Raw genomic sequence first — 20351 nt, forward strand, 5'->3', positions numbered from 1 at the left:
AGAGAGGAGAAGGGTGCAAGGCAGAGGGGAGAAGGGTGCAAGGGGGAGGGGAGAAGGGTGCAAGGCAGAGAGGAGAAGGGTGCAAGGCGGAGGGGAGGAGGGTGCATGGTGGAGGAGAGAAGGGTGCAAGGTAGAGAGGAGATGGGTGCAAGGCGGAGGGGAGAAGGGTGCAAGGCGGAGGGGAGAAAGGTGCATGGTAGAGAGAAGAAGGGTGCAAGGTGGAGGGGAGAAGGGTGCAAGGCAGAGGGGAGAAGGGTGCAAGGCAGAGGGGAGAAGTGTGCAAGGCAGAGAGGAGAAGGGTGCAGGGCATGGAGGAGAATGATGCAAGGTAGAAAAGGGTACAAGGCGGAGGAGAGAAGGGTACAAGGCAGAGGGCAGAGGGGAGAAGGGTGCAGGGCAGAGGGGAGAAGGGTGCAGGGCAGAGGGGAGAAGGGAGAAGGGTGCAGGGCAGAGGGGAGAAGGGTGCAGGGCAGAGGGGAGAAGGGTGCAAGGCAGAGTGGAGAAGGGTGCAAGGCAGAGAGGAGAAGGGTGCAAGGCAGAGGGGAGAAGGGTGCAAGGCAGGGGGGAGAAGGGTGCAAGCTAGAGAGGAGAAGGGTGCAAGGCAGAGGGATAAGGGTGCAAGGCAGAGGGGAGAAGGGTGCAAGGCAGAGTGGAGAAGGGTGCAAGGCAAAGAGGAGATGGGTGCAAGGCAGAGGGAAGAAGGGTGCAAGGCAGAAAGGAGAAGGGTGCAAGGCAGAGGGGAGAAGGGTGCAAGGCAGAAGGGAAAAGGGTGCAAGGTAGAGAGGAGAAGGGTGCAAGGCAGAGGGGAGAAGGGTGCAAGGCAGAGGGGAGACGGGCGCAAGGCAGAGGCGAGAAGGGTGCAAGGTAGAGGGAAGAAGGGAGCAAGGCAGAAGGGAGAATGATGCAAGGTAGAAAAGGGTGCAAGGCGGAGGCGGAGTAGGGTGCAAGGCAGAGGGGAGAAGGGTGCAAGGCAGAGGGGAGAAGGGTGCAAGGCAGAGGGTAGAAGGGTGCAAGGTAGAGAGGCGAAGGGTGCAAGGTAGAGGGGAGAAGGGTGCAAGGCAGAGGGGAGAAGGGTGCACGGTGGAGGGGAGAAGTGTGCAAGCCAGAGAGGAGAAGGGTGCAAGGCAGAGGGGAGAAGGGTGCAAGGCACAGGGGAGAAGGGTGCAAGGCAGAGGGGAGAAGGGTGCAAGGTAGAGGGGAGAAGTGTGCAAGGTAGAGAAGGGTGCAAGGCGGAGGGGGAGAAGGGTGCAAGGCAAAGGAGAGAAGGGTGCAAGGTAGAGGAGAGAAAGGTGCAAGGCAGAGGGGAGAAGGATGCAAGGCAAAGAGAAGAAGGGTGAAAGGTAGAGGAGAGAAAGGTGCAAGGCAGAGGGGGAGAAGGGTGCAAGGCAGAGGGGAGAAGGGCGCAAGGCAGAGAGGAGAAGGGTGCAAGGCAGAGGGGAGAAGGGTGCAAGGCAGAGGGTAGAAGGGTGCAAGGTAGAGAGGAGAATTATGCAAGGTAGAGAGGAGAAGGGTGCAAGGTAGAAAAGGGTGCAAGGTGGAGGGGGAGAAGGGTGCAAGGGGGAGGGCGAGAAGGGTGCAAGGCGGAGGGGAGAAGGGTGCAAGGGAGATGGGGATGAAGTTAAAAATGTGCCCCCCTGGAAACATTTCTGCGGACGACCATGGCAATCAACACTATTTTGTGAGAGAGAGTGGGAGAGAGTGGAGAGAGAGAGGAGTGAGAGAGAGAGTGGAGAGAAGAAGGGTGCAAGGCAGAGGGGAGACGGGTGCAAGGCAGAGGGGAGAAGGCTGCAAGGTAGAGAGGAGAAGGGTGCAATCAGAGGGGAGACGGTTGCAAGGCAGAGGGGGGAAGGGTGCAAGGCAGATGGGAGAAGGGTGCAAGGCAGAGGGGAGAAGGGTGCAAGGTAGAGGGAAGAAGGGTGCAAGGCAGAGGGGAGAATGGTGCAAGGTAGAAAAGGGTGCAAGGTGGAGGTGGAGAAAGGTGCAAGACAGAGGGGAGAAGGGTGCAAGGCAGAGAGGAGAAGGGTGCAAGGCAGAGGGGAGAAGGGTGCAAGGCAGAGGGGAGAAGGGTGCAAGGTAGAGAAGGGTGCAAGGCAGAGGGGAGAAGGGTGCAAGGCAGAGGGTAGAAGGGTGCAAGGTAGAGAGGAGAAGGATGCAAGGTAGAGGGAAGAAGGGTGCAAGGCAGAGGAGAGAAGGGTGCAAGGGGGAGTGGAGAAGGGTACAAGCCAGAGAGGAGAAGGGTACAAGGCAGAGGGGAGAAGGGTGCAAGAGAGAGGGGAGAAGGGTGAAAGGCAGAGGGGAGAAGTATGCAAGATAGAGGGGAGAAGGGTGCAAGGTAGAGAATGGTGCAAGGCAGAGGGGGAGAAGGGTGCAAGGCAGAGGAGAGAAGGGTGCAAGGCAGAGTGGAGAAGGGTGCAAGGCAGAGAGGAGAAGGGTGCAAGGCAGAGGGGAGAAGGGTGCAAGGCAGGGGGGAGAAGGGTGCAAGCTAGAGAGGAGAAGGGTGCAAGGCAGAGGGATAAGGGTGCAAGGCAGAGGGGAGAAGGGTGCAAGGCAGAGTGGAGAAGGGTGCAAGGCAAAGAGGAGATGGGTGCAAGGCAGAGGGAAGAAGGGTGCAAGGCAGAGAGGAGAAGGGTGCAAGGCAGAGGGGAGAAGGGTGCAAGGCAGAAGGGAAAAGGGTGCAAGGTAGAGAGGAGAAGGGTGCAAGGCAGAGGGGAGAAGGGTGCAAGGCAGAGGGGAGACGGGCGCAAGGCAGAGGCGAGAAGGGTGCAAGGTAGAGGGAAGAAGGGAGCAAGGCAGAAGGGAGAATGATGCAAGGTAGAAAAGGGTGCAAGGCGGAGGCGGAGTAGGGTGCAAGGCAGAGGGGAGAAGGGTGCAAGGCAGAGGGGAGAAGGGTGCAAGGCAGAGGGTAGAAGGGTGCAAGGTAGAGAGGCGAAGGGTGCAAGGTAGAGGGGAGAAGGGTGCAAGGCAGAGGGGAGAAGGGTGCACGGTGGAGGGGAGAAGTGTGCAAGCCAGAGAGGAGAAGGGTGCAAGGCAGAGGGGAGAAGGGTGCAAGGCACAGGGGAGAAGGGTGCAAGGCAGAGGGGAGAAGGGTGCAAGGTAGAGGGGAGAAGTGTGCAAGGTAGAGAAGGGTGCAAGGCGGAGGGGGAGAAGGGTGCAAGGCAAAGGAGAGAAGGGTGCAAGGTAGAGGAGAGAAAGGTGCAAGGCAGAGGGGAGAAGGATGCAAGGCAAAGAGAAGAAGGGTGAAAGGTAGAGGAGAGAAAGGTGCAAGGCAGAGGGGGAGAAGGGTGCAAGGCAGAGGGGAGAAGGGCGCAAGGCAGAGAGGAGAAGGGTGCAAGGCAGAGGGGAGAAGGGTGCAAGGCAGAGGGTAGAAGGGTGCAAGGTAGAGAGGAGAATTATGCAAGGTAGAGAGGAGAAGGGTGCAAGGTAGAAAAGGGTGCAAGGTGGAGGGGGAGAAGGGTGCAAGGGGGAGGGCGAGAAGGGTGCAAGGCGGAGGGGAGAAGGGTGCAAGGGAGATGGGGATGAAGTTAAAAATGTGCCCCCCTGGAAACATTTCTGCGGACGACCATGGCAATCAACACTATTTTGTGAGAGAGAGTGGGAGAGAGTGGAGAGAGAGAGGAGTGAGAGAGAGAGTGGAGAGAAGAAGGGTGCAAGGCAGAGGGGAGACGGGTGCAAGGCAGAGGGGAGAAGGCTGCAAGGTAGAGAGGAGAAGGGTGCAATCAGAGGGGAGACGGTTGCAAGGCAGAGGGGGGAAGGGTGCAAGGCAGATGGGAGAAGGGTGCAAGGCAGAGGGGAGAAGGGTGCAAGGTAGAGGGAAGAAGGGTGCAAGGCAGAGGGGAGAATGGTGCAAGGTAGAAAAGGGTGCAAGGTGGAGGTGGAGAAAGGTGCAAGACAGAGGGGAGAAGGGTGCAAGGCAGAGAGGAGAAGGGTGCAAGGCAGAGGGGAGAAGGGTGCAAGGCAGAGGGGAGAAGGGTGCAAGGTAGAGAAGGGTGCAAGGCAGAGGGGAGAAGGGTGCAAGGCAGAGGGTAGAAGGGTGCAAGGTAGAGAGGAGAAGGATGCAAGGTAGAGGGAAGAAGGGTGCAAGGCAGAGGAGAGAAGGGTGCAAGGGGGAGTGGAGAAGGGTACAAGCCAGAGAGGAGAAGGGTACAAGGCAGAGGGGAGAAGGGTGCAAGAGAGAGGGGAGAAGGGTGAAAGGCAGAGGGGAGAAGTATGCAAGATAGAGGGGAGAAGGGTGCAAGGTAGAGAATGGTGCAAGGCAGAGGGGGAGAAGGGTGCAAGGCAGAGGAGAGAAGGGTGCAAGGCAGAGAGGAGAAGGGTGCAAGGCAGAGGGGAGAAGGGTGCAAGGCAGAGAGAAGAAAGGTGCAAGGCAGAGGGGTGAAGGGTGCAAGGCAGAGGATAGAAGGGTGCAAGGTAGAGGGGAGAAGGGTGCAAGGTAGAAAGGGTGTAAGGCGGAGGGGGAGAAGGGTGCAAGGGGTAGGGCGAGAAAGGTGTAAGGCGGAGGGGGAGAAGGGTGCAAGGGGTAGGGCGAGAAGGGGGCAAGGCGGAGGGGAGAAGGGTGCAAGGGGGATGGTTATGAAGTAAAAAATGTGCCCCCCATGGAAACATTTCTGCGGACGACCATGGCAATCAACACTACTTTGTGAGAGAGAATGGGAGAGAGTGGAGTGAGAGAGAGTGTAGAGAGAGAGAGTGTAGAGAGAGAGAGTGGAGAGAGAGAGAGTGTAGATTGAGAGTGTGTAGAGAGAGAGAGTGGAGAGAGAGAGAGTGGAGAGAGAGAGAGTGGAGAGAGAGAGAGTGGAGAGAGAGAGTGGAGAGAGGCAGTGGAGAGAGACAGTGGAGAGAGAGTAGAGAGAGAGAGGGTGGAGGGAGACAGTGGAGAGAGAGACAGTGGAGAGACAGTGGAGAGAAAGTGGAGAGAGAGAGTGGAGAGAGAGTGTGGAGAGAGAGAGTGGAGAGAGTGCAGAGAGAGAGAGGAGAGAGAGAGAGTAGAGAGAGAGTGGAGAGAGAGACTGGATAGAGAGTGGAGAGAGAGTATAGAGAGAGTGGAGGGAGAGAGTGGAGAGAGTGGAGAGATAGTAGAGAGAGAGTGGAGAGAGAGTGGAGAGAGAGTATAGAGAGACAGTGGATAGAGAGAGAGTGGAGAGAGAGAGAGTGGGGAGAGCGTGTAGAGACATTGGAGAGAGTGAGCGAGAGAGAGTGGAGAGAGAGAGTGGAGGTAGAGAGAGAGTGGAGAGAGACAGTGGAGAGAGAGGGGAGAGAGAGTGGAGAGAGAGTGGAGAGAGAGTGGAGGGAGAGAGAGAGAGTGGAGAAAGAGTGGAGAGAGAGAGGAGAGAGAGTGGAGAGAGGAGAGTGGAGAGAGAGTGGAGGAGTGGAGAGAGAGAGTTAGTGGAGAGAGAGAGTGGAGAGAGAGTAGAGAGAGAGAAAGGACAGAGAAAGTGGAGGGAGACAGTGGAGAGAGAGTGGAGAGAGAGAGTGAGAGAGTGGAGAGAAAGTGGAGAGAGAGAAAGTGGAGAGACAGTGGAGAGAGAGACTGTGGAGAGAGAATGGAGAGAGAGACAGTGGAGATAGAGTGGACAGAGTTGAGAGAGAGAATGGAGAGAGAGAGATAGAGTGGAGAGAGAGTAGACTGACTCATAGACTGAATACTGACTGACCGAGAGACTGACTGGCTGAGAAACTGACTGAGAGAGAGAGAGAGAGACTGACTGACTGAGAAAGAGAGACTGACTAACAGACTGACAGAAAGAGAGAGATAGAGAGACTGACAGAGAGAGAGAGAGACCGACTGACTGACAGAGAGACTGACAGACTGACTGACTGACTGAGAGAGACTGACAGAGAGAGAGACTGACTGACAGAGAGAGAGACTGACAGACTGACTGACTGAGAGAGACTGACAGAGAGAGAGACTGACTGACAGAGAGAGAGACTGACTGACAGAGAGAAAGACTGACTGACTGAGAGAGGGAGAGAGAGAGAGAGACTGTGATGGAATTGGGGGTCACAGTGTGTATGAAGCTATGCAATGCCTCTTAAGATTGCTATTGTCTATTAATAAAAATGTATTATCAAAATTTGCTCTTTGTAGTTATATCTGCTTTCGAAATACTGCATTGTCGCGTTGTCTAATGTTTTAAAACGGAAACGAGAAGGAGCAGTGGATGCACTTTTGTCAAAACTGAACAATGAGTGGGCCTGTTGTTGTTTATCCTAACAGGAGTCTGCATCAGGAAACCCACCTAAAATTGGGCAAACTTCCCCGGTCTACCGATGGCAGGGACCCTGTAATGAATGGACCACCACCTATGATAGCCTGCTGGCAGACTAAGCCTAACCTTTAACTCCATCATCCAGTGTTACTTATAACACCTGTATTGGTGACAGTGGCATAACAATAGCCCCGCATCCCCTGCAGGATGGCGGGTCTCTGGCCTGAGAGCTCTAGACTGGCACGGAGAATGTGGGGGGGGCCCTCCATGTAGTTTGCAGGGGGGCCCCCTCAAGTTTCGTTACGCCACTGGTAATAGGGCGCCCTGTGCGCCCATTTAACAGTACATCGCAGCGCGAAGAGGGGCAGTGCTGCCTATATGAATTGTGGGCTCAGGTGACCAATAGTTAATAATTTATGCAGTTCTGACTTGAAGCATAATCCCGTAATATAAGCTAGGAAATGATTGCACAATAGGATATTAAGAATATGAATCTTGAGTTACACTAATATCATGGACAGAATATCAAAAGAAAAGTGCATATAAGGACTTACTATTTTTAACTCCACATCTATGCACTATGAAGATATATTTATTGTCACGGTATATATATGTGAAGTTAGGTATAGCAAATCTATGCTTACTTCACTTTTGTGTCCATGATATTTCGTGCTTTCATGATTCCTACCCCGATATTACGGGGCACACCCCAGAAAATCTAAGCCTTCAAGAGACTGCATTGTGTTTAAATTACGGCCTCCAAATGTGAAGCCTTAGAAGCGGGAAAATATTGGCAATGCCTGTTTTTTCATTAGAAAGTCTGCATGACACACCTCTCTCTTCTCCAAGTGCCCAGATTGGACCCACCACTCTCATTGGCTGCTCTGCCAGACTTTCAGAATTGACAAATGTCAGTCAGGAAGAATAACTCCTAGTGCATCACCCAACTATTGTTCTCCATTTTGTCTTATATCTTTTTGTGTATTTTCTTCCCAGAATTTTGTCTCATCCTCTCCAGAGAAGATAACAGTGAACTGTAGCCCTTCAACGTCCATCTGGTCACACCGCACAGGCAGACAGACTAATAAGATAAAGTATGTCTCGGTGACTTCCAGATCCCGCTGTTCCTGAAAGGAAGGGCCACCATTTTTTTAATGATTTCAGTCCCAAATCGCTGTACGTTTTGTAGAACTCACTGAAACTACAATGCTCGGTGAAATTGGTGGTATCTACCGGGCAATAGATAAGGGGAAGTGTAGCTGCTGAGACTTCTGGTCCTATGAGCAGTGTTCGATACTCGTGTCCATGACTTACTACCGAAAACACCATTCATTTGATTCAGTGTTGCCGGACCACCTTCGAGTGGTGCAAGTCTTACCTAGATTCAGTTTTCGAATGCATTTCACCCTAAAAGATAGTTTAAAAAACGCAGCGGCAGATTTACAAGCCCCTCTACAAGATTTCACTGAGTCACTTTTACAGCCATGCTGCGTCAAAACCCTGCGCCTGCTTGAAGCAGGAGTAAGGAGTGACGCAGCATGTGTGGCATAGGGCACCCCCAAGACTTGCTAGAGCCACTTTGCGCTTGCGATGCGGCTCCAGCAATGTGCCGCATTACCGCCAGGGTACGCTGATACGCAGAGCAACGCCACAAACAAAATAAAACTGTACATTGCACCAAACCTCGTGCTGCATGACAAATAACACACTTCCACAAAGGGCCCAACTCCTAAAATCAATAAACTGATTAAACCCTAAGTGCAATAGAAAATAAATATATGATTAAATATCATCGACGCCTTGGGTGGGTGCAGTGTCACAATCTGTGGCAGAAAAGAAGTCAGTGCTGTCCTCTCACTGTGCGTTGTACCTTCCCACCTCTCCTATCACAGATACATACAGCTGTCTCTTTCTGGACCCTCCTCTCTCTTCACAGCCCTTGACGGACACAGCCCTCTCTTACAATGCGGCTCTAATATCTTTCACAGTCTCACATGCACAGCTGTCTGTGTGTCTCTCTACCCTTCGCACACTCTCGGTAGGGCTGACACTCTATAGGGCTCTGTCTGTCTTCACATAGAGCTGCGTGTTTCTAAGCGTCTCTCGCTGACCTTCACATAGCTGTATTGTGCTCCATCACTTCTCTCACACTCTCTCACATTATCCCCTCATATGTCCTCCTCATCCCAGTCCTTACAAAGTGAGGCAATCCTGTGACCACAAGCTAGTTCAAAATGCTAGTATTTCTTTATTTTTTTATTTAAGCCACTCCCACCCACTCCCATGTCTGCTTTTTTCCCTGTCCGACACGAGCATTGGTATTTTCTGTTCCGTGTCTGCTCCTGTTGCTGCTGTTTGGTGCAGAGGGGCTAGGCTGCTGTAAGTGTTTATTTTTTATAAAGATGTAGTTCTTAGGTCTAGCCTACGTAGCGCGCATGCAAAGATCTTAAGCTATCGATTTGGTTTTGCAGGCAAAAAAGTGCATGCGTTGCATTGCTTTGAATGGGATCGCATGCACGTTCGACGATTCCCTTGCGGGAGCGAGCTTTTAAAACATGTTTGCAATTAACTTGCAAACGGATAGTTTAAAGCTAGCTCCCGCAAGGGAATAGCGCCACTGCCCCTTTGAGCCTCTCGCATATTTTTAACGTCGCACATTCGCTTCACTTTCACCGGTGTGAGACGCAGCTCTTGTTCTCTTTTTTATTTAACACAACATTTTGATGGCCTCTGCGTCTTGTGCTGTGCGTGGCTCAACGCGTCAGAAAGGCACACTTTGCGAAGGTGCACGAAATGGGCATAGAATGTCAGGAAAGGAAATATAAGAGTTTTTGGAGCCCGATGAGAACAATGCTTCAAGTAAACTGTTGGCAAACATGAAGGAATACATAAGCTTCTTATTAATCCTGTCCCTTTTCTGTGTTTGGAGGGACGTTGTGTTTTAATTGTAGAAGGCCCTGGTAGCTTTGAGAAGTGTTACACATTCACAAAAATTGCAGTGGGTATAACAAATGTCCTGGGTTTATTGTTGCCATGAACACAAAACATCTAGAAACATATATGTGAAATGCAGTTCAAATGCACCAGGGCACCTCTAGTATCCCCGTTTCATATAGCCCCTCTTTAAATAACAGCTTCAATGTTCGGCGAGGGGACGTTTGATGCAGGACCGCTGCTCCTGGTCACATGGCACCTGAAAGGCAACCCGCAGGTCTCCCATGGGCCACGCACCCAGCCGGGACGCTGTAGAAGCAGACAGTGAGGTGCAGACAGGCCGGGGGCCATGCTGGACTGGGCCTGCCCACAGCCATGCATGGGGTAGAGAGGTTCAGATGGCGCTGCCTGATTACTTAGAGCAGCCTCCTGCACCAACCCACACTCCTCCCGGACAGCCCCTGCTGCTGCCCTCTCACTTCCGGCACTGGCTTGGCTTCCTTGACCGGTTGCCGTGGGAGGTGATGTGACGGTCCAGAGTCAGGGAAGGCAGTAGTGGGGGAAGTAAGGAGTGTGCATGAAAAATATTAGGACTTATCTTGAACCAGGCAGACCTTTCCTCTGCCTAATATTTCGGTTTTCCACCTGCGAGGTGCCCTGACACCAAGTGAGTCTTATTTAAAAGGTGGATAAAATTTCCTGAATAATCCGGTGCCCCTGTGATCCACATCGTCTGCGAGCAGACGTGGGACACAATAACACGCCTCACACTCAGACACAGCCGGGCGCTCGTTATTAGGCCTGGGCAAAGCACTACGCTACGCTCGCATAGTTTGCGAAGTTTGCGCAACTTTGCACCACGCCAACTGCTCGTAGCACAGTGCGAACACGCGTAGCGTAGCTTAGCGTAGTGCAGCGGTCATTTATTGCTTGCTCGTAGTCCTCAACGTCAAGTTGGCGACCGCGAACAAGCAAAAGTACATCCTCGCGAGACTTTTTCCTTGTTCGCGATCAGCAACATCAAGTGGAAACATCAAGCATGGAAAATAAACCTCCCGGCGAGATTCTCAACGCGGGGAGGTCAGGTTTCTCATTGTGAGTGGTCGCGCATGCTCGCGACCGCTCACGATGAGAAACTACCAGTCCGCGTTGAGAAAGCTGCAGCTCGAGTAAAAATCTACTCGAGCTGCAGAAAGATGCCGTTTTCAATGATTGCACAGTGCTGGATGCTTGTCCGCACTGTGCAATCATGGAAAATGACATCTTGCACAGTGCGAACATGCTTCTATGCAGTTCGCGTAGTGCTACGCGTAGCTCCCGTAGTGTGAAGTGCACTTTGCGTAGCTACGCATGGCGGTACTTCGCGAACTACGCCCACCCCTATCATTATACCTGCTGTGCAGTGGTCGAAGTGGGGAATAGAAAGTAGGGGAACTGTGGGTGGAGAATCAGGGGGCGGGAATAACCGAAGATTGGAACAGTGGGCGGAGTCAGGGGTGTGGCTAGAAACCGCAAAACATACCAATTTTTAGTACGTTTAGCATTTCACTGACCAGTTACAGCTTATACCGTTATTTAATTCAAACTATGGATAAACATTTTATTTGAGGTTTAATTCAGGAAAAAGCAAATACTCATAGGGAATAAAGGTTTATGTAAAGCGTGTGAAATATAAGCAGGAACAATGGCATGGGCGCAAATTCAGGATGGTGAGTGTAAAAATTCAGGACAAAAATTCAGGACAGGAGGTCAAAATTCAGGACAAAAATTCGGGGCAACAGGTATGCTTTGCAGACACATCAGTGGATGTCATGCAATAGTATATAAATAAATAGGCAAGGAACAGAAGTACAAGTCACTTCTCCTACCCCGTCACCGCTCCTTCTCTGTCATTTCCCCTGCCTCGTCACCACTCCTGCCCGTTCACCGCTTTTGCCCATTTACCGCTTCTGTCCGTTCACTGCTTCTGCCCATTCACCACTCCTGCTCAAGCCTAATCACTGCTCCTGCCCAATCACTGCTCCTGCCCAGTCACTTCTCCTGCCTCGTCACTTCTCCTGCCTCGTCACTTCTCCTGCCTCGTCACTTCTCCTGCCCCATCACTTTTCCTGCCCCGTCACTTTTCCTGCCCCGTCACCTCTCCTGCCAGGCACTGCTCTTGCCCCATCACCGTTCCTGCCCCGTCACCTCTCCTGCCCCGTCATCGCTCCTGCCCCGTCACCGCTCCTTCCCCGTCACCGCTCCTGCCCCTTCATCGCTCCTGCCCCGTCCACCGCTCCTACCCATTCACTGCTCCTACCTATTCACCGCTCCTGCCCCGTCACTTCTCCTGCCCCGTCACTTCTCCTGCCCTGTCACTTCTCCTGTCCCGTCACTTCTCCTGCCCGTCACTTCTCCTAACCCGTCACTTCTCCTGCCCGTCCACTGCTCCTGTCCCGTCCACTGCTCCTGCCCCGTCCACTGCTCCTGCCCCGTTCGCTGCTCCTGCTCCGTTCACTGATCCTGCCCCATTCACTGCTCCTGCCCCATTCACTGCTCCTGTCCTTTCATTGCTCTCGCCCAGTTACCTCTCCTGCTCATGTCTAATCACTACTCCTGCCCTGTCACTTCTCCTGCCCCATCACCTCTCCTGCCCCATCACCACTCCTGCCGGCAAACTTCTACTGCCCGGTCACCACTCTGCCCGGTCACCGCTCCTGCCCGGTCACTGCTCCTGCCCGGTCACTGCTACTGGCCGTTCACTGCTCCTGTCTTTCACTGCTCCTGCCCGGTCAGCACTCCTGCCCGGTCAGCACTTCTGCCCGTTCACTGCTCCTGCCGTTCACTGCTCCTGTCCGGTCAGTACTCCTGCCCGATTACCGCTCCTGCCCCATCACTTCTCCTGCCCTATCACTTCTTCTGCCTCATTCACTGCTATTATCCGTTCACTGCCCCTATCAGTTCACTGCCCCTATCCGTTCACTGCCCCTGTCCGTTCACTGCCCCTATCCAATCACTGCTCCTGTCCGTTCACCGCTCCTGTCCGTTCACCGCTCCTGCCCGGTTACCGCTCTTGCACATAATCACCTCTCCTGCCCTGTCACCTCTCCTGCCCTGTCACTTCTCCTGCCCGTTCACCACTCCTGCCCGTTCACTGCTCCTGCCCGTTCACTGCTCCTGCCCGTTCACTGCTCCTGCCGTTCATTGCTCCTGCCCGGTCAGTACTCCTGCCCCGTCAGTACTCCTGCCCGTTCACTGCTCCTGCCATTCACTGCTCCTGTCCGGTAAGCACTCCTGCCCGATCACTGCTCCTGCCCCATCACTTCTCCTGCCCCGTCACTTCTCCTGCCCATTACTTCTCCTGCCGGGTCACCTCTCCTGCCCCATCACCTCTCCTTTCCTGTCTCCTCTTCTGTCCCTTCATTGCTCCTGCCCAGTTCACTCTGTGTATAACATTGACACATTTCACATGGTGGCAAGTTACCCACAGTACTCTGCCTGGGGGAAAGCTCCTCTGTAATCACTAACTCAGCATGATATGCTAAAGGCAGAAGGTGGCACATTGTCATTCGAAAGGAGCTAATCAGCCTCAATCGGAATGACAATGGGCCTGCCCACAGCCTGTGAGAGCTCAGGGAGGGGCTGCTGCAGCCTCTGGAGTTCAACAGAGAAGCGCGAGCTGCCCCTGACTTTAAGCTGAAAGAAAAAGTTATCGTTTTTAAGTTGGACTATTCTTGCCGTCCCGGGATGCTTTTTTGAATGAAAGAAGTAGGGGAACGGACTACAATAATTTTTTTAAGTAGGGGCACACAGTGCCCTTCCGATCCCGCCCACTTCTACCACTGTTGCTGTGCCAGTGACGTTTCCAAGTGTGTTTCACCCCAGCGCACATTTGTATTCGCTGTAGCAACCGCTCCAGTAACAGTGGGCTCCGTCGAGTCACAGGGCACATCCCTGCACACGGACTGCGCAGCTCGAAGATTGGTTGAACCTAAGGGCACTTTTCACCATCAATTGCTGCCGCCACCACCCCTAAATGAAATGTTGTCTGAGGGCAAGAGGTGAAGGTGCCCCTCTATTAAGAGCAGAACCCCCCCTCCCGCCCCAGGCAGCTTGCAACTTTATTTTCTGTGCTTTACTATCTCTTAAGCAGGTTTGTTTCTGTTGCTAGGATATAGCGCGAGCACGCTTCAACTGCTGTTCACAGCACTTTAGCTTTAAAGATGTAGATAGAGTAACAAGCATAGGCATAGCCAATAGGTCTCGCTTTTGGAACATTTTAAGTGTTTAGCCATGCAACAGTTGTAGTTGCACCAAGAATATTGTGCTGCATAACTAAATACTTACAAGGTCCCAAAAGCGAGACCTATTGGCTATGCCAATGCTTGTTTTGTGTGTATTTGAAGCGGACCTTACCAGTGTTCCAGTCGGTCGCGTCCCTGCTCTGTTTACTGAACGTGGGGAGCTTTCCTGTGCATTTGGTATACGGGTCGTTCCAGTGCAGAGGGTTTCCAGCAGCAACCGGCTCCCGCTGCCAAGTTCTGTGTATATGTGGCTGAGGGGGAGGCAGTGGGGCTGTCGATTCAAGTCTCATGGGGGTTTAGACTTGATTGCTGGGAGGCGGGATTTAGGGGGGGTTACTGGACATTTCCTTGTTTGCTATGTGGGTTCCTGTGTTTGGAATTTCTGCTTTGGCCATGGGGGATGAGGATCTCTCTCCGGTACATGCCAAATCTCTTTCTAAGAGGAATAATGTACAGGACCTGCTGGAGGATGGCCTGTTGCAAATTTCCAGGTCCGAGTTGCAGGAATTGATTAATTCTGATGTTCAGGCTGCGCTGCTTGAGCCTTCTATCAAGAAATCTAAGGTAGAAAAGAATGAGGAAATGGACAATTACCCAAAGGCGAGGTATATCCAGGGAAAAGTTTTTTCAGACATGTTGACCCATATTCGTGAGGTCCTGGGGTTTGATACTAAATCCCTGGTGGATGATGGCTTTTACTCCCAGAATAGTACCTCAGTGATGGACGACCTGCCTTTTCATGATGTGATTAAGGATATTCTGGCTAAGCAATTGCTTGCGGTCGACAAACAGGGATTCCTCGCATTTTGAGGAAAAGGTATCGCTTGGCAGAGTTTGATGTCCAGTTTCCTCAAGTTCCTAAAGTCAAGTCAATTCCTATTTGTCTTTGTCTTCGGAGGAGGCTTCCCTTGCTGATCCGGTTGAACGGAAGGTGGAGTCCACCCTGAAGCTTTTTTATGCTGCTTCTCATTTTGGGATTCGGGCTAGTACTTACTCAGCCTATGCCTCCCAGGTCAAGGATTTCAAGAAGTTCTTTGACTGTCTTCAGGATCAGGGGGATCCCACTCCTATCTTGGCACAGATGGAGGTCTTGGAACAGTTTCTGTCCGATGTGACTTTTTTCATATGCTGTGGGTCTTCTCTTCGGCTGCCGGGGCAGCGGTGGCTGGTCTGAGGTCACTTTGGACAAAGCCTTAGTGTCTTGATGCTGCTCAGAAGGCCTTGATTCATAAACTGCCTTTTGAGGGTCCCCGGCTTTTTGGGGATGAATTGAACACAATGGTGCAGAGGTGTGCGGAGGCGAAATAGATGTAGAAGCCTTTTCAGTGTGCAGAAGAAGAAGTCGTTTTTCAATAAGCAAGGCTTTTAGGGTGCCCTTTTGTGGACAGGCACGTGGTTGGGGGGTCTGCGATTCATTATAAATCCGGGCCTCAGCAGCAGCCCCAGGGTGCTGGACAAAAGTGACTATGCCAAGGTGGGGGCTCGGCTCCATTTGTTCCTGGATCAATGGTCTGCTCTGATTTCCGACCAGTGGATCTTGTCGGTCATCGATCTGGGATTCCAAATTCTGTTCCAGGGCCCTCCCCCTCTGGACTGTTTTTGGGTTACCCCCTTTTCAAGAGACCTCATGAAGAGGTCTGCTATGTTGTCAGGTACGGACATATTGCTGGCAAATGGTGCTGTTCTCCTGGTTCCAGAGGCGGAACAGGGCCTCAGTTTCTATTCCATACTCTTCTTGGTCCCAAAACCCGATGGTTTGGATCGCCCGATTGTGAATCTCAAGGATCTAAACAAATTGGTATGGCTGGATCATTTTCGGATGATCACCTTGCAGTCCGTCATTCCCCTCATCCAAAAGGGTAATTTTTTCGCTTCCCTGGGCTTAGAAGACGCCTATTTTCATGTTGCAGTGAACGTGTCCATTACCAGTTTCGGGTGTTGCCTTTCAGCCTCCTCACTGCTCCCTGGACTTTTACCAAGGTATTGGCTCCTGCTGTGGGGTTTTGCAGCTTCAGGGTTTCTCTGTCTTTCCCTATATTATTGATTGTTTGATCTCTGCTTCCTCCCTTCCTATGGCTCTTCTGGCAGTGGAGGCGATGATGGCAAATAATCCGGGGTCTGGGGTAAAAGCTGAGTCTGGTGAAATCTCATCAGGTTCCTGTTAAGAGACCTCAGTGGATCGGGGGAATTTTCGACACCTTGTTGGGGGCGGTGTTTCTCCCTCCTGCTTGAATCTCTACTCTTCAGCTTCTTCTGCGGGACCTGCTGAGTTTCCCATCTGCTCAGGTTTGGTTGCAGGTCCAGAAATTTATGGCTGCAACCACGGATGTGGCTCTCTGGGCTCGCCTGCACCTCAAGCCTTTGGTGAATCATCTATTGTCTCATTGGGACCCTTCCAGTGCAGGTTACGACTCTCTGGTTCCTCTCTCCCCTGTTCTGGTTCGGTACTTTGGCTGGTGGTTGTGCATTCCCAATCTGGAGAAGGGGGTGCATTTATAGCTTCCCCTTCCCCTCTTCTTGAGAACAGATGCCAGTCTTTGTGACTGAGGGGCCACGTTGGGGTTCTTGAAGGCCAAGGGTCCCTGGTCTCAGGAGGACAGCGTCCATTCCTCAAATTGATGGGAGTTCGTGGCCGTTTAGAAGGCGTTGCTGTGTTTTCAGGTTTCCTCCAGGGCAGGGCCGGAGTGGCCATAGCGGGCACTGGGCGTTTCCCCGGGAGGCCGTTAGGGTGGGGGCGGTTCTGGGTCCCCGGGGGGGGGCGTTTTTGTTACCGGGGGTCAGCAAATATTGGCCCCCTGTAACAAAATCGTCTGAAACCGGTGCTCGCAAACTGCTCAGCTGCACTCCCCCTCACCCCAAGGGAAGTCAGCTGAGCAGTTTGCCAGTTTCTGTTCCCAGTCCGGCCCTGCTCCAGGGGGCGAATCTGTTGGTTCGTACCGACAATCAGGAGGCTCACTGTTACTTGACCCACCGGGGGGGACCCGGTGCACGTCTCTGAATCTGCTGGCTTCCATGATTTGTGCCTGGGCGGAGTCTCACCTGTTAGCATTGAGGACTGTTTACATTCAGGCTCACCTGAACTTTCATGCGGACAGCTTGAGCCGCAACCTTCCGTCCTCAGTCCAGTTCCATCTGTCTTTTACTCTATTCCGGGACTTTTGTCTTCGGTTCAGGGCACCCTGGATTGATCTTTTTGCTTGCCTGCACAACTCTCTTCTCTCTCGGTTCTGTTCTGAGATGGTTTGTCCTCAGGTGTGGGCGGTAAATGCCCTCTCGATTCCTTGGCAACCAGGCCTTCTATATGCCTTCCCTCCAATTCTCCTCCTCCCTAGGGTGCTGCAGAAGATTCCGGGTGAGAAGGTGTCTGTGATCTTGCTTGCTCCTTTTTGGCCTTGCCGCCTTTGGTTTCCGCTGCTGATGCAGCTGGCCGGGGGCAGATTTGTCCAGCTTCAAGTGATCCTGTCTCCGCTTCAGTTTCCTCTTCTGTCTTTGCCTCATCTTCTGTGGTTACATTTGACGGCCTGACTCTTGAACGTTTGATGTCAGAGGTTTTGAGTTGTTCTTTGGTGGCCTGTGATATCCAGCAATTGCGTAGGCCTTCTATCTTAAGAGCTATGGTAAGCATTCAGGTTCATTTGTCTCTTCGTCCTCGTCTCAAGGTGTGGATCCTGTGGTTGGGGATCCGGCCTCTATTCTTGATTTCATTCTATATGGATTTATAAGAACTTTCCCCTTCTACTTTGATTGCGCACTGGGCTGTTGTTCGGGCATTTAGGTGTCCGGGGGCCTCCTTGGAGGGTATTGCTCCTTTGGTGAATCAGCTTCTGTGGAGTTTTTGGCTTTGTTGTCCGATTTCTCCTTTGATTGTACTTTCTTGGTATTTGCCGATTGTTCTGAGGGGTCTGCAGTTGCCCCCATTTGAGCCTTTGATGGAGGCTGATTTGTTGTGGTTTTCTGCTAAAGTGGCTTTTCTGTTGGCCATCACCTCTGCTAGGCAGTTGGGTGAGTTGGGTGCCTTGCTTGTTTCCTTTCCTTATTTGCAGTTCTTGCAGGACAGGGTGGTTTTATGGCTTGACCCGGCTTTTCTCCGTAAAGTTACCTCCAAGTTCCATTTGCAGCAGGAGGTGGTTCTTCCTAATTTGCCTACGGAAGGGGATACACATGTTCCTTCTTCTTGGATATTTGCAGAGCCCTTCAGGTTTACCTCCAACGTACCCTGGGGTTTCGTCTTTCTCCTGCCCTGTTTGTCTCCTGTGGGGGTGTGACCAAGGGGAAGAAGGTATCTACTTTCACCATCAGTCGGTGGGTGCATTCGGCGGTTTGCCAGTCTTATAAGTCTGTGGGTTTGCCTCCTCCGGCTCAGGTTCAGGGGCTTTCGACATGTTCTGTGTCTGCTTCCTGGGCTGAGGCGGCTTTAGTTTCGATCCAGGAGATTTGTAGGGTGCTACCTGACATTCCCATCATACTTTTGTCTGGCATTATCGCCTTGATGTCTTGCATGCCTCTATGGACAATTTTGCTGTTGGTGTCTTGAACTCTGCTGTGTTTTATTCATTTGTTTGATTAATTGTTTCACACTTTTGCATGGATCTCTGGTGTCCTACGCTTTTCTTCATGTTTTTTTCTGCTTGTGAGGTCCTCACCTTGCAAGGACTGGGACGAGGAGGACATATGAGGGGGTAATGTTTAGTTACTTACCGGTGATCTTCATTACCCCGAATAAAGTCCTCCTCTTCCCTGTCCTGTTCCCTCTCTCCCTCCTGCTGTGTTTGTGTCTGGACTTGTTGATAACAGGCATGGCAGTGGGTGGGAGGGGCTTAAAGAAAACAATTTGAAGAAATACTAGTGTTTTGAACTAGCCTGTCGTGAGGCAGGTCTGCCTCACTTTGTAAGGACTGGGACAAGGAGGACCTTAGTTGGGGTAATGACGCTTACTGGTAAGTAACGAAACATTCATAGCTTTCACTCACTGGGGAGCGCTACCAATCTCCTCTTACAGATTCTCACATACACATCTCTCCCTCTAAGGGGAGGCCTCCATAACATTTTTCACAGGTTGTCTAATATACAGGTCTCTCTTCACTAACCCTGTATATCACCTCTCACAGACTCTACCACACCCAGCTCAGTTACTCTGGGGCTGTTTCCTCTCATAGACTATCACATACACAGCGGCCTCTCAAGGCTGGCTTCTCAAGCTCTCCACTCACAGATTCTCTCATACCCAGCTGTCTCTCAAGGTGGGCCTCTTTAAATCTCTACTCACAAACTTTCATATACCCAGCTTACTTTCAATGGTGAGCCTCTGTAGCTCTCCACTCACAGACGTTCATATACAGTTACCTGTCACTGTGGGTCAGTACATTTTTCTTGTGAGACACTCCCTCATTTGCAGCTGCCTCTAACTTTGGGTCCCTCTCTTCTCACACACTCTCACATACAAAAACATCTGTCTCTGTCTCCGGGCCCTGCATCTCTTCCTCTGTCAGCCTCTCACACACGCAGCTCTCGATCTTGTCACCAGGCACTCTGTCTCTTCCACAACACTCTATCTTTCTATCTTGCTCTTGTATTGCACTCAATCCCTCTCTCACAAATTCTCACATAAGCAGCTGTCTCCCCTGTTAGAGACTCTTGCAATCCCTGCTGTCTCCCAGGGAAGGCCTCCATCTCTCGTCTCCAACACTCACTGATACAGATTGGCCTCTCTCTCACTCTCCCTCCTTTTGCAGACTTCCATCTACCCGTCTTTTGTTGTGGCCCTGACTCGCTCCTCTGACATTCGCATCTCTTTCTCTCTTCCCCTCCATATCTCCTCTGACATACACAGCCCTGGTGTCTCTCTTTATATCCTCTCCCACCCACTGATGTCTCTCTTTTTTCTTTCTTGATCTCTGTCCATCTCTCCTCTCCCATACAGAGATGACTCCCGCGCTCTCTCTCCCTTCCATCTTTACTCACAGATGTCTCTTCCTCTAGATCTTTCATCTCCCATACACTGATATCTATCGTTCTCTCTTCCCATCCATCACTCCTCTGCAGTACGCAGAAGTCTCTTTTTCTCTCTTGATCTCTCCCTGTCTCCCCTCTCCTACACACAGATGTCTCTCGCTCCCTCTCAGGGACACAATCTAGTTTGACATTCCTTTCCAATGAAGCCCTCACCGTGACTGACAGACAGGTGGACGCCGCTGCCGGACTTGTTGTCTTCGCCGACGCAGTAGAAAGTTCCAGAATCATTCACTCTCGTGTTCTGTAGCTTTAGTTGTCGTTTGTTCGCTGTGACCCCGAGGCGGCCATCCCATAATGAGTGGGCAGATGACCTGTTAATTACTACCTCCGTGGACCCGGTAGTGACGTAGCGGGGCGCCCATCTCCACTCTCGCACCTTGCTGTCCAGGGTGCAGGTGATCTTCACATCGCCGCCGGCTCTCACATTCAACCCAGACTCTGAAAGAGAAAAAGATGACCGTGACAGGCGAGCCCCTGCATTGTGGGGGACCTCAGTGGTTCCCAAACTTTTTCGACCTGAGGATTCCTTGCCCTAATGGCCCTTGTTCACGGCTCCACATTATGTTATTTTTTTTTTTGTGTGGGTGAGGGAATGTAAGTGCGGCTTCTGGAGTATTTCTATTTTATTCCCTGAAAATAATTGCCATGAAGCTGACGAAGGTATTATAATCATAGATGTAACAAAATAAAAGTATAACAGTTGATCAATGAAAAAAACATTAATCGGTTAAGTCAATCAATCAATCACTACATTTATAAAGCGCGCTACATACCCGTGAGGGTCTCAAGGCGCTGGGGGGGAGGGGGTGCCGCTACTGGTCGAAGAGCCAGGTCTTGAGGAGTCTTCTGAAGGCCAGCAGGTCCTGAGTAGGCTGGTGGGTTCCAGGTCTTGGCTGCGAGGTAGGAGAAGGATCTG

At 51.9% G+C, this 20351-nt stretch overlaps 1 protein-coding gene across 2 annotated transcripts in view; it reads right to left on the reverse strand.

Moving 5' to 3' along the window:
* The window catches only part of MPIG6B (megakaryocyte and platelet inhibitory receptor G6b), a 291237-nt gene that overhangs the window by 247938 nt on the left and 22948 nt on the right, over window positions 1-20351 (reverse strand). Inside the window, exon 2 of one of the 2 annotated variants that reach the window (XM_086924659.1) lies at window positions 19589-19873. The exons of the other annotated variant lie outside the window; for it this stretch is intronic. Within the exon in view, the coding sequence (XP_086780785.1) occupies window positions 19589-19873 (285 nt within the window). The remainder of the gene's footprint in view (window positions 1-19588; window positions 19874-20351) is intronic. 2 annotated transcript variants of the gene reach the window in all.

The sequence above is a fragment of the Lissotriton vulgaris genome, chromosome 5 (genome assembly GCF_964263255.1).
Source record: "Lissotriton vulgaris chromosome 5, aLisVul1.2, whole genome shotgun sequence".
Lineage (NCBI taxonomy): Eukaryota > Metazoa > Chordata > Amphibia > Caudata > Salamandridae > Lissotriton > Lissotriton vulgaris.